At 33.6% G+C, this 14437-nt stretch overlaps 1 protein-coding gene across 1 annotated transcript; it reads left to right on the forward strand.

The window, feature by feature from the left end:
- The first annotated feature begins 2251 nt into the window (after positions 1-2251).
- Positions 2252-11577, forward strand: LOC113443715 (vomeronasal type-2 receptor 26-like). Its single transcript, XM_087917236.1, has 5 exons — positions 2252-2573; positions 6185-7045; positions 7486-7713; positions 9275-9401; positions 10629-11577. The coding sequence occupies exons 1-5, from the start codon at positions 2259-2261 to the stop codon at positions 11528-11530; spliced, it is 2433 nt and encodes an 810-aa protein (XP_087773362.1). The 5' UTR covers positions 2252-2258; the 3' UTR covers positions 11531-11577.
- The last annotated feature ends 2860 nt before the right edge of the window (positions 11578-14437 follow it).

The following is a 14437-nucleotide window of genomic DNA, read 5'->3' on the forward strand; positions in this document are numbered from 1 at the left end:
TACTAGCATTGCTTCCTCATATGGTGTGCAAGACTGACAGATGCAGCATCAGTAATCCACACTTGCCAAATCACAAGTACCATCAGCTAGGAGACCTTATGATTGGTGGCATTGTTTTTCAAGCTAGCATCTACACCGAGCCAATCACTTTCACTGAATTGCCCCCACCAGCATGGTCTGGCAACTTTGTGTAAGGAATTAAATCACTGCTTGCTAATATTGCTTGCTTTTGATCTCTAGAATAATCAAATATAGCACTGATTATATAGAATAATCCCTGTCTAACTTGAGCATCGTTATGGAGAGGCTTAGGAAAGCTGTCTTTCTGAATACAAAGAAAAAAGAAAAACAATAGGATAATATATATTCCAATATTGAAAGCAGCATTCCCCAAACTAAAGGCCACCCAAAGTGTCATTTCCAGAATTATCAACAAAGCCCATTCTGATTGGGAATGCTAGGAAATACAGTTTATGCAGCTTGAAAATTCCCAGATTGAGGACTAGTTTAAAGTTCTTTTACTCTTCTATGTTCCTCTTTCAATGCTTTCTCCTACCAATTCTCTCATCATGACAGTTTCTCTCATCTTCATGCTTTGGACTTTGTCTACTCACCTATGTCTTCTAGTTACAATTATCCATATAATTTTCCTCATTTCTAATTTAAAAAAAAATGAAATTGAAATTTCACTTATAGGATAAATAAATCCATTTATCAGATCCTGCATAACTCTTAATAAAAGATTGTAAATGTTATTACTTTGATGTAACACTCTTTAAACTTGCCTTGGTGTGTAAAATTGACACAAATGTTCCTAAGATCCAGCCAGATAGGGACATTCCTTTATCAATCAGAGGACACCCCCCACTTAGATCATTGTAAGTTTTTATTATAATGACATGGGTATTTCCAGGAACTGAATTTATAGTAGCCCTTTTCTAATGGAATACACTCTTATGTATACGTTAACTTCTACCATTTCTTTCCTGCAACTCTCTGTTATTTGGTGAGTCAAAACCCAGAGCTGAAATTCATCACTTTAGTGCCTGTCTGGGAAAGGTTGAACTAGAATTTTTATTATTAATTAGAATTATTTTCTAAATATTGTTCTTCTTCACAGTTTTCCTTTTGGAAAATATTAGGTGATAATTTAGAATTTAATCCTCTTTCATAATAAAATCACTCACATATGAGTATCTATCCCTGAAAATGCCACTATTGTTGAATTTTGAATTCTTTTCGGACTTCTCTGTCTCTCTCTGTCTCATTTTTTCCTTCAGAAACTTCTTACAGTACTCTCAGTGTTGTCCAGTTTCTTCTGATTTAAAATATTTTGAAAAAATACTTTCTATATGACCACATTCATTGCTTATATTTTTGATATTTTTTTTAAAAAAGTTGATGTTTGTTCTCCTAACTGTGCCTTTTTTAATATTACAATACTGAAATATAAATATTTGGTAACCAAGTTTCATGAAGGTTCTCAGTGTTACATGCTTGAGTGCACATCTATGTGTGTTCACATATGTTGAACTATGCTGGATCAGGGTGTTAATTTTGAGTTGCCATATTTCAAAAAGACCTATTACCAGAAATGGGGAATTCTGTATCATGAATGTGAATAATTATTTTGTTTAGCAATACTCAACTTTTTAAAGTAAGTACATTTATTAGGCATAACTCCATATCTATCAATGTTAGTGACATGTTAGATTTTAAAAAAAGAATCTATATAGTATAGACATTTAAATAATGGATATCTGTATAACTGAAATGTGAATATAAATGCAAAAGTGAATTACAAATTCTCTACAAAATTATGTGCACTGGCCAACATTACAAACACATTGCAAAATGACAACTTTTGACAAATATATTTTAAATGTGCATTTTTACAAACATTCAAAGAATGTGTGTATGCGTTTTTTAAAAAAAATAAATAAAACAACTTAGTAATACGATAATGGGTGACCAAACCTTACACATGAAAATCTCAGAAAACCCCAAATTAATATTTGTCCTTTACTAATTTAGAGAGGCTCTGTCATTTCATACTGTACATATTTGGACTTCAGAGTCAAAATGCTACAAAGTTTACACTGATATGAAAGTCACTTCACTGCATCTTAACAGTATATGCCTGTGGCTACTAGTTTATGATATCAGACAAATAGTACAACTAGCCTGCTCAATTTTTTTTACCTCAATAATTCCTGTCTAGAAACCAGAAGTAGTTCAATATGGAATAGCACTCTCATATGGAGCACAAATCTCATTGTAGCTTAATTCCTAAGAACTACCAGCACATCCTGGCTTTAGAATTTGCTGTGAAGGAGATCAATGAAAACCCACAGATCTTACCCAATCTTACCTTGGGCTTCCACATCTATGACAGCTATGACAATGGTCAGAGAACCTATCATGCCACCATGCTTCTTCTATCATCTATGGAAAAGTTGATCCCCAACTACGTATGTAACATTCAGAACAGCGCAATAGCTGTTGTTGGGGGACTAGATGCCCATATCTCCCTTCATGTGGCCACTATCTTGGATATCTATAAGATTCCACAGGTAAGATACTTTTATCTCTATGCTAATTTAACGAAGTTTCCAGTTCCTTGATTATTCTGAATGTTGTATTGCACTCCAAAATATAGTTGAGTATTTCTGTATTTCCATCAGTCATAGTATCATAAGTAGTCCATTTGAATTGAAATCTTTCATATATTTATTTGCAGTTATGCACACTGAGTACATGGCATATCTACCTGTAAAGAGAACTAGAACTAGACTTTTAATTACTGCATGACATTAATTGCTTTTGTTGCATTTAATTTCTATACAACAACCCTGCTCTGTTTATTGTAAGTCAATGAACAGAATTATTTAATAAGAATTATTCTGATTCTGATTCCTACTCTTTCTGAATTTCAGGCTCAATGGCTATATTTTATGCACTGGATACAAACTAGGTAGCTATTTTCACAGAACTTGCCAGATTAAACTAAAACCAGATGGGTAGTTTCATAGTTCAATGTATAATGGGAAAGCCAAATGTCAGCTAAGCATACTGTGTTGGCCAAGTTATTACATTAAATAATAATATGGTTTATTTCTTTGGATAAAGCATGTTGCATGAGCACAGCAATTTTACCAAACTAACTATTGCTTAATTGTGTTAACTCAGTCTTTTACTTTCAATAAGATCCATAAGAAATTGAGGCAAGAGTAAACAAACTTCCAAATAAACCTACATATAGCGCTATTTTTACACATAACTTCAAGTGCTTCAGAAGGTAGTTGTTTAAATATATTAAACTTATATTTGTTCTGGACTATAGCAGAGAGAGACAGCTTGGTACATTGAAAGTAACATTTGAAGGAAGCAAAAGATGGGCAACTTGTCCTACTCAGGCTTGTAGATATCTCAATGGTGATTAGTACCACCAAGTAGAGTTTCTTTTTGGAATGCCTTTGAGAATGCAAGATAGACTGCATAATACTTTTATGATATCCTACCTCAAGGATGTGTTTCAGAAAACATTATTGGGAGATTTTGTTCTATTTCATATGATTAGATATAGAGGGCTGTAAGAATCAATCTTGCTCTCTATACTATTTATTAAGCCACTAGGTATGATCATCAGGTGCTATGGTGGAAGTATCTTAATGTAGGTTCCAGGATAACAAAATTGAAAGGGACCTTGCAGGGCTTCTAGTCCAACCCTCTGCTGAAGCAGGAAACTCTATACCATTTCAGACAAATAGTTTGTCCAATCTCTTCTGAAAAACCTCCACTGTTGGAGCACTCACAATTTCGAGAGGCAAGCCACTCCACTCATTAATTGTTCTGTCAGGAAATTACTCTTTAGTTCTAAGTTGGTTCTCTCCTTGATTAGTTTCCATCCATTGCTTCTTGTCCTGCCTTCAAGTGCTTTGGAGTTGACCCCCCTCTTCTTTGTGGTAGCCACTTAGATTTTGGAACATTGCTTTCATATTGCCCCCTGTCCTTCTAACCAGATCATCGGGAATATTAAACTCTATGTTTTGGTCCTATTTGGATTGGATTGTGGTCTGGATGTGGTAGAATAAATTGGAAATGAATCTAGACCAGTCTAATAGTATGCAGATTACAAGGTTATTCTCAATCAATAAATTCATCTGACCCAAATGAAAATATTTTTCCTCTATGAATCAAGTTTATAATTTAAGAAAAATCCTTAAAATCCCGTACACAATATACTATAGGCATACACTGTATATATAAATAACATATGTACACAGTATATCTTGTTTATATAATATTGATATTAAAGTAGGTTGTTTTATGTACTTTTTCATGATATTTACCTCTAAATTGATAAGCAGAGGTGCAAATTGAGATTCAGTTAAAAAAAAATTGGTGTAGACACAGCTACATTTGTTTTATTTTCAAGCAGAATGTGGAAAAATGACAAAGATACTAGATCTTTTATAAAACAATAAACCTGCAATTTTTAATCAAGCATCAATTATTACATGGCAAAATATTTTTGGAACTATTTACCCTTTTAAGACAGAAATAGTATAAATTAGGAAAGGACAGCATAGCAGAAAATATTTTCAGAAAGTGAATAAATAAGCATTTGAAAAAGTAAAATTTTATTAAAGATTGAACAATCTTCTAATCACTTCCTGGCATCAGTATAGAAAGGCTGTTCTGAAATAATTCTTTATCTGCTGCTTGTGTATCAACTAAAAAACAGTTTGGAAGCTCACCCCAATCACTGTTGCATATAGGCATCTGCTGAAGGTATAAAGCTGGCAAGTAATGAAATAGGGATCAAACATCACCACATAAGTTCCATCCTTCACATACATATGTGTATGTATGCTGTATTTTGATACAATTAAGAAATAGAAGCTCTTCTCCTGTAATGTCCTGAAACTAATTATTATTATTATTATTATTATTATTATTATTATTATTATTATTATTATTATTATTATTATTATTATTTAATTATTATTATTATTTACCATATTTGGGAATGGTGTGCCCCATGTAAAGAAACAGCCTGGGTTATATGCAATTATAGCAAGCCCATAAGTTCAAATCTACACACAGAATGATGAAGGGTTACTTGGGCCATAATAAGACAAAACAGAAATAGACAAAAAAAAGAAAGAAAACATTTTTTTTTCCTTTGAGAGGGGATCACAGAAAGTGAATGTGAGATGTAATGAGTCTATAGATTGGACAGAGTCAACAGGACAAGCTAAAGACCAAACAATAGATTGAGAAAATATCAATATTATTTATTTAGAAAGGTGCCTGTTTTGACAGCACATATATTATTTGGAGTGGGGGTATGTTGCAGGATAAATGTTTTTCTTTTCCTTCAATTGATTTTTCTTAAACAAATCCTATAAAAATAAGTGGCACCACAAAGTATTTCCCTTATATTTTAATATACTGTATGGAATGACATTGGAAATAATGCTTGAGCCAGTAGGAATCTGGAAACCCCTGAAGGTTCAAATCATAATCATTTCATGGCACTTGATTCAATGTATCATCTTGAATTACCCAAATATTCAGATAACAGAATAGCAGAGTTGGAATGGACCTTGAAGGTCATCTAGTCCAATCCTCTGCTCAGGCAGGAGACTCTATACAATTTCTGACAAGTGATTGTCCAGTCTCTTCTTGAAAGCCTCCAGTGATGAAGTACCCACAACTTCTGAAGCAAGTTGTTCCATTAATTGATTGTTCTCACAGTCAGAAAATTTCTCCTTATTTTCTAGATTGAATTTCTCCTCGATCAGTTTCCATCTATTGTTCCTTGTCTGGCCTTCAGGTGCTTTGGAAAATAGGTTGTTCCCTTTCGCTCCATGACAGACCCTCAAATTTTGGAATATTGCTATCAAGTCACACCTGATCCTTCTCTTCACTAGACTAGCTATGCCCAATTTTGACTGAATGCCCAGTATTTAATTTTAAGCAATTATTAAATCTAAAGCACTCCCCCTGATTTCACATAGAAATAGTAATATGGAAATGTAGAGGATCTTCAAACAGTATTTGTATTAGCAATGTTGAAGATTGCTTTGTATGACTAATGTAACTGTTATTATCATCTACATTATGTAGCTTGTTATGACAATCTGAAAATGCTGTTTTTTCTTCCATGTCTCATCAGCTCATTTTTGGCTCCACTCCATTAATGAATGATAAAACTCCAGGGCTTTCTTTTTACCAATTGGTTCCACCAGAAGCTCTTCAACATGCAGGGATGGTCTCACTGCTCCTGCATTTTAACTGGACCTGGGTTGGGCTCCTGGCAACAGATAGTGAACATGGAGAAGAAATTATTCGAAATGTGGTTCCACTTTTTTCCAAAAAAGGAATATGTTCTTCTTATATTGAAAAACTCCCAAAATATAGTGATATGGGTGGATTGGCTGGTATGTATGAACAGGGAATAAAATTATATGATCTTATCATGGACAATAAAGCTAATGTGATAGTTGTTTTTGGAGAATCTACCACCATGGGGACTTTGAGATGGTTCACATATCTATCAAAGTCCTCAGATGTGACAAGTAAACCTAAAGGAGTTGCATGGATACTGAATGCTCAGATTGAATTTGCTTCATCAGCATTTCAATGCGATTGGGATACAGAAATAATCCATGGTGCTCTTTCTTTCACAATGCAATCTGTTGATCTGCCAAAGTTTAAATCATTTCTTAAGAAGAAAAATCCCTTCATCACCAAGGAAGATGGATTCATCAATCTGTTCTGGCAAGATGTTTTTGCCTGTATTTTGCCTGATGCAGTTCCGAGTGATGTGCCTGAGAAAATTTGTAATGGGGAAGAGAATCTAGAGACTCTTGCTGGACCTCTTTTTGAAATGAAAATGACTGGTCACAGCTACAGCATCTATAATGCTATTCATTCTTTAGCTCATGCTTTACATGCCATGTCCTCCTCAAAACATAAAAGAAGAGGTCTGACAGACAGAATAGGAGGGAAGATCCATAAAAAAGACTTCTGGCAGGTAATGGAAGCAATGTCCTTATTTGGTTGAGGAGCAACAGTGCTTGTATATGGCAAGGCTGGTCTCCATTTCCTTAATTTCTGTCTCTCGCAAATCTCACATGTATCTGTATTTTTATGTATAACTGTTTGACTCTGAAGAGCATACAGATTTTAATTTATTGGATCTTGTTGATTTTATATTGTAGCATTCAAATGATTAAAAGAGTGGTTAGCAAAACAAAGAGGTTTGTGAAATCCATTATCTCTCCTATCATACATTTTTCTAATTTTCTTCCAATAATCCTTATACTCTCAATTCTTCTTCTTTTACTTCTAGTAAAAAGAAAAGTAATATACATAGAATGCAACTATATATCCAATTTTCTCTTCTGAAAATTACCATCATGGAGAGGAATAATTTAACCCTTCTAATACTCTTGCATTTTTCTTTTGTTTTAGCTCCATAGCTTTCTGAGAACTGTATCTTTTAACAACAGTGCTGGAAAACTTGTTTCATTTGATCAGAATGGGGTAGTAAGTGGTGGATTTGATGTTATCAACTGGATTGTTTTCCCAAACCAGTCATTTATTCGAGCAAAAATTGGAAATATAGATCACTTAAGTCCTCCAGAGGAAATGTTAACCATCAATAATGAAAACATTACCTGGCACAGATGGTTTAATCAGGTAAAACTGAATTTTATTTATTAGTTGAATGATTTAATGACTTCATTGATGTCAAGTAAAAATATTATCAATATTTATTTACTTATTTGAATTCATAGTATGAATTATATTTTTCACTATTCAAAAATTTGACTATGTATTTGGTAAATATTAGGAAAGTTAAGCAAGCTGGGTATGTGAACTTTTCTTGTAACTTTCAGTTGGCTGCCTTTTAATTAATAATTCCAGATTAAAATGAATTGTCCTAGATTGGATCTTGTAGCTACATAAATCTCAATCAATAGAAAACCCAGACAAGGTTACACTTTTGCATCACTAGGCCTTAATTTGCAAACAATTCTATAGATTCTACCAGATTATTTCTTTCAGGTAATAGCACATCAAAAGAGTTAACAATCAATAAACAAAAGAAATTAAAAGCATAACTTAAGAGGAAACAAAATTCTGAGTATCTAAATATGGTTCTCACCTATACCATTCACTTTATTTTTCTATTTCTTTCTTTTTGCTTTTTGCATCTGTTTCTACTACATACATAGACCAATTCATATACTGTTTTTTCTTCTTCAGTTTTCTCATCTCCCTCTTTCTGAGCATCTCATCAATCCTATCCAATATAAGTTTTCCATTATCCAGATGCTTTCCTTTAATTCATTATTTCTTTAGGTGTTTGAAATGAAGTCCTCATTTATTTTCTCCCTGTAGACCAATCACAGACAATGTATTCTCTTAGAAATTTCTGTACAGTTGGATAATTTTCCATCTAGAAGTAAATGCTGATTGCAGAAGTAACTACATTACTATGGTCAGTTCATTGTTTTAATGGAATAGGCAAAGGTAAATAAGTTCTAAGAATGGGATGTGGATTGATAAATAGAAATCTCTTAACTAAACTTTTCCATCTTTTTGAGAAGTCAGATCTATATTTTTAAACCAGCAAAATGATTACGGTATCCAAATATAAGAGCTCACTTTTATTGGCCTACCAAGACAAATTCCTTGTGTGGCCAATCACACTTGGCCAATAAAGAATTCTATCTATCTATCTATCTATCTATCTATCTATCTATCTATCTATCTATCTATCTATCTATCTATCTGATGCATTACATAAAGTAGGACTTAAAGGGGAATAAATTAAATGCCAAACTGAGCATTATTACCACATAACAAAGGAAATACTGCAACAAAACTCATTGAAATTTGTTGCTATTTCAATAATCTCAACCAAATCCATTATGTGAAATGCAATAATATTCTCCGGGCTCTTTTAAGGACTGAAAGAGGACACTATGAGTTTATGATGCAACACATGTTATAATAATATGATTGAGAAATAAATTAATTTGACTATCTGTAAGCTTTTAGCATGTCAAGTAAGCTATCCTGATCTGCGTTTACTACTTTATCATCAGATGTTTAATTGACTACATAATTTTAAACATTCTATACTTGCTCTGAAAATGCCTACAATTTGTTTTCAAAATTTCTAATGGGTCCATTGGACAAGCACTTTCAAAATCCCTACTCTAGAACATTCTTTTCCTTTTTCTATTTTTAGGTGCAACCTATTTCTGCATGCAGTCAGAGTTGTTTTCCTGGTTTTAGCAAAAAAGGGAAGGAAGGGAAGCCATTTTGCTGCTATGACTGCATCCCTTGTCCAGAAGGGAGAATTTCAACTGAGATTGGTAATCTAAATTCTTCATTATTATAACCTAAATTTACATAAATCTACTTTCATCTGAGCCATGGTTCATATGAGCCTTGGTGGCTCAGTGGTTAGAATGCAGTACTTCAGGCTACTAATTCTGCTCACATTGCCAGAAGTTCAATTCCTTTGATCCTGACTGACTCAAGGTTAACTCAGCATTCCACCCTTCCAAGGTCAGGTAAAATGAGGATCCAGATTGTTGGGGGTAGTATGCTGACTCTATAAATTGCTAAGAGAGTGCTTTACAGAACTGTGAAATCTAAGTGCTTTTGCTAGTGCTATCTAAATATGATATAGAGAAATTACAAATTTTATGAGGTAAACAAATAGATTTATTCACCATATACCTTAAACTAACTCATTCCACAATTACATGCATCCAAATGAAGAGGAATAAAGGAGGTTCATATTGGAAACATCAAGGAATAAGACAGCATTGTTTACTGAGGCAACCAAAAAGAAAAAATAAGAACTATCAATTTTAATAGTTAGAATATACAAGTTAATAATATATAGGTTAAAACTAAATATTTCAACTTTAATAAAGCAAAGGGACATAATAGGAATAATTACTATTATAATTACAATATTATTATAGATTTAGAATGCCTTTGGTTTCATATGCTCTATCTCTTGTTTATTTACTTACATAAAATCTACTATTTATTAATTCTTAATAAAATATTTTAAAAATGGACATTTTGATATCAGCTAAATGAAGGTGACTCATGTAATTTCTGAGGTTTTCCATTTCAAAATCTTAAAAATCTAAGCTTCCATTAGATAATAGCATATTCCAGTGACGGCTAATCTTTTCATTGTTGCATGCCAAAAGCATGTGCGTGCTTGTATGTGCATGCGCATACATGCCTGCACCCATGCAATGCACACGTGACCCCCCACAACCCTGCGCATGCATACGTGAGCCCCCACACATGCCCTGTGCCCCTGCACATGCACATGTGTCTCCCTGCCCCCTGTGCATGCACAGTAGATACCCAACGATCAGCTGGCTGGTGGGAGGCACATGTGCAGTGGAACTGAGCTGGGGCGACAGCTCATATGCTGGCAAAGATAGCTCTGCATGCCACTTCCAGCACATGTGCCATAGGTTCACCATCATGAGCATATTCCATTAGATAATAGCATATTGATGAATTTATGATTTGCATATTAAATTAACATTCCTATCTTTTTCTTTCAGACAGAATTAAATGTTCCAAATGCAATGAGAAAACCTATCCCAACAATAAAAGGGACTTCTGTATACCCAAAATAATTAGTTTCTTGTCTTATGAAGAACCTTTAGGGATCAGTTTGGCCTCTTTTGCCCTTTCCTTTTCTTTGACCACAGTTCTTGTGCTAAGTGTATTTATAAAAAATCACAACACTCCCATAGTCAGAGCTAATAACCGGGACTTGACCTACACTCTCCTCATCTCCCTCCTGCTTTGCTTCCTTTCATTGCTACTATTCATTGGCCAGCCTGGAAAGGTGACTTGTCTTCTCCGACAAACAACTTTTGGAATGGTTTTCTCAGTGGCTGTTTCTTCTATTTTAGCCAAAACCATCACAGTGGTTCTTGCTTTCATGGCTACCAAGCCAGGATCTAGCATGAGAAAATGGGTGGGAAAAAAGTTAACTAATTCCATTGTTGTTTCCTGCTCTCTCATCCAAGCAACCATCTGTATTTTGTGGCTGGCAATTGCTCCCCCATTCCCTGATATTGATATGGTCTCAGTGACTGAAGAAATTGTACTGCAATGTAATGAAGGCTCTGTGGCCATGTTTTATTGTGTTCTTGGCTATATGGGTTTCCTGGCTCTTATCAGCTTCACAACAGCATTCCTTGCTAGGAAGTTACCAGACAGTTTCAATGAAGCCAAGTTCATCACCTTCAGCATGTTGGTCTTTTGCAGTGTTTGGTTGTCCTTTATCCCAGCATACCTGAGTTCCAAGGGGAAATACATAGTATCTGTGGAGATCTTCTCCATTTTAGCATCTGGTGCTGGGCTTCTAGGCTGCATCTTTTCCCAAAAATGTTATATCATTGTGTTCAGGGCTGAACTGAATAAGAGGGAACAACTAATAAGAAGAAAAGACTGATAAAAAATAAGTATCTATCTCCTTTCTCAACATTTCTTTGTCTCTAGATTTCTTTGTAGACACTGTAAATTATTTACAAAATGTCTCTTTTAGCTTCTGATTTATATAAATTTCCTCTATTCTCCAAAACCTTTCATTTTTTATTTAAAAAACTGAATCAAATTTTAAGTCACAGATAATGATCTTGCAAACTATGCTTGTTCAATTTTATTTTTATCTAGCCCCCTTTTCTTAAAGCACATTGTTATTTAAATTTATTTCTTGCTAGTTATAGCTAATAAAAACAAACTCTCAGCAATCATTGTGAACAAGCATCAGATGTAGATCATAGGGCATATCTTTGAAATAAGAGAAAAAGACACTAGAGTGCAAACTGGTGGGGATGGGAAAAATAAGAAGGCTACCAATGGGTGTGGAGTTAAATCACAGCAGCCTGTGAACCCTTCACTAGTAGTCAGTGGTGCAACACAACAACAGAAGAAAAACCTCTTTAAAAACCTCTTTTAAATCCATTTTGACATTTGATGGTAGTCCCCTACAGTATTCTGTACTACACCACCTTTGGTCCAACCTAAGTGTAGTACATAAAATTGTCTTTTGCAATGTCCTACCCATCAATGACTACTTCAGCTTCAACCACAACAATACAAGAGCACATAATAGATGCAAACTCAATGTAACTAACTCAATACAAATACAATTTCAGCAACAGAGTGGTCAATGTCTGGAATACTCTACCTGACTCTGTGATTTCTTCCCCAAACCCCCAAAACTTTAACCTTAGATTGTCTACTATTGACCTCACCCATATCCTAAGAGGTCTGTAAGGAGTGTGCATAAGTGCACCAACATGCCTACCATCCCTGTCCTAATGTTTCCTTTTTATTTGTGTCCATTTCATGTATTAATAATCATGTTTATTCTTATATCTGTTGTCTAATACATGCTTGACAAATAAATAAATAAAATAAAAAATTCTTAGAAGCATTTTCAGAAAGTGGCTTGCCAATTCCTTCTTTCTGTAGCTGAGAGAAATATTTTATCCAAGATAGCTCAACTTTGTGCCAAGAGTGAGAACTCACCACTCTCTGGTTCCCTAGTCAATGTAATAAAGGGGCTTGCAGCAACACAGGTTTGCTGTCTTATACTATGTTTAGAAGAGCACACACTTCTCTAGAAAATAACAACATGAAGCAAAGGTGATGTGGTTACTTTGGTCTCAAATGTTCAGGCAGGCAAGATCAAGGAAGTAAGAATCACACAGATTACTTTGCCCTATGTCTCCACCAGCAGCATCATTACAGAATCCAAAAGTACATATAAAAGATTAGATGCATCTTTACATTGTTTCCCCTAATGTGATATATGCCATCATTTGCCAGATATGCCTCTCTAAATGCTATGAAGATGGTCAGGCCAAACTCTGCACAAAAGAATGAATGGGCATAAAAATCAAGACTCAGAAACAAGGACAAACTAGTATCAAATCCATGGACATTCTATTATAGAAACAAACTTTAACAGCACAATTGAGTAAGAGGTTGTTGACTTCACATAGATAAAAAAGTTTCAAGGTATTGCAGGTCTCAAAATAGTGCATTTTAATACAAGTTTGGGAGATTATTTTCTCATATACATTTTATATTCTTTTAATGCATTTTATTTATGAAGTATGGAATGGGTTTTTTAATTAAAATTTATTATAAGTTAAAATAAAAACAAACAAAATTCAAAAACGAAGTACAAGAAGAAAGAAAAAGTGGTAAATTCTGACTTTTTCAGTGCAGTAGTAATATTATATTATTTTAATGCATTTTATTTGGGGTAGGTTTTTAAATTAAAAGTAACTATAAAATAAAAAAACAAACAGAAATAAAAATTAAAGAAAGAAGTGCAAGAAAGAAAATAGTGGTGAATTTTGACTTCTTTCAGTGCAGTAGTGCAAGCCTCAACCTTCTGCTTTAAATTTCTAAGTGTTTCAAGCCATTTCTATAACAACAATTACATTCTCATAATCAACCAAAAATCAAAGTTTCATTCTTTTCAGTTTTGAGCACAAAGTGGTTTCCAGGATGAAACAAAATGAGGTGGGGATTTGTTAAATTGATTATTGGACTGATCAAAAGCACCTGACCCAGCTGTGGGTATGTGTGCACACATGTGTGTTTTAAATTAAATTCAGTCTCTACTCCAGGAAAGTATGCATTTTAATAAAAATATGTTTATCTGGGTATGAAAAGTATAATTAGGGGATTTTAAAAAATAAGCTGGAGGTGTTGAATTCTGTAGCTTTCAGTTGTAAAATTATTTCATTGTGAAACAGCCTTTATATTGTACTTGTTGATATATTTTGGGCAGAATGTGGTGGTTACAAAAGCAGATATTCAAAATTAAGAAATCTAATTTCATAACTGAACATGACATTTTGGATACTAAAGCATATTATAAAATTTGGATCACTTACAATTAAGAAGGTCAAATAACTTAAATAAAATATTATCATCCAAATAAAAATAAATCTTAGAGAATTGTTTTACAAACCTTTTGGTTGATAGGAGAGCTGGATTATTTTAGCTAGGGACTTTAATTTGGTTATTGAAATTAAATTAAAATTATTATAAGGTATTTTTAAAAATTCCTAGACTTGGAGTATTCTTCATTCAAATATGCAGGAATTTATTTTAGTGGACGTTTTGTGATAGTTAAAAAAGTAGGAGTAAGTTTTTTTTTATTAACCACCATATATCATACATGGTCGTAATTCCATTGGATCTGACTATCATTTTATTATCTGCAGAACACTATAAGTCTTGTGTAATCATTATCTTGAAAATAAAAAAAAAGTTGTGTAATTGCTCAATATTCTTAATAAATTTTGATGTTAAGAGTTGAACGGCTACTCTATCA

The sequence above is a fragment of the Pseudonaja textilis genome, chromosome Z (assembly GCF_049901715.1).
Source record: "Pseudonaja textilis isolate UNSWEBS1 chromosome Z, rPseTex1.2, whole genome shotgun sequence".
NCBI classification, from domain to species: domain Eukaryota; kingdom Metazoa; phylum Chordata; class Lepidosauria; order Squamata; family Elapidae; genus Pseudonaja; species Pseudonaja textilis.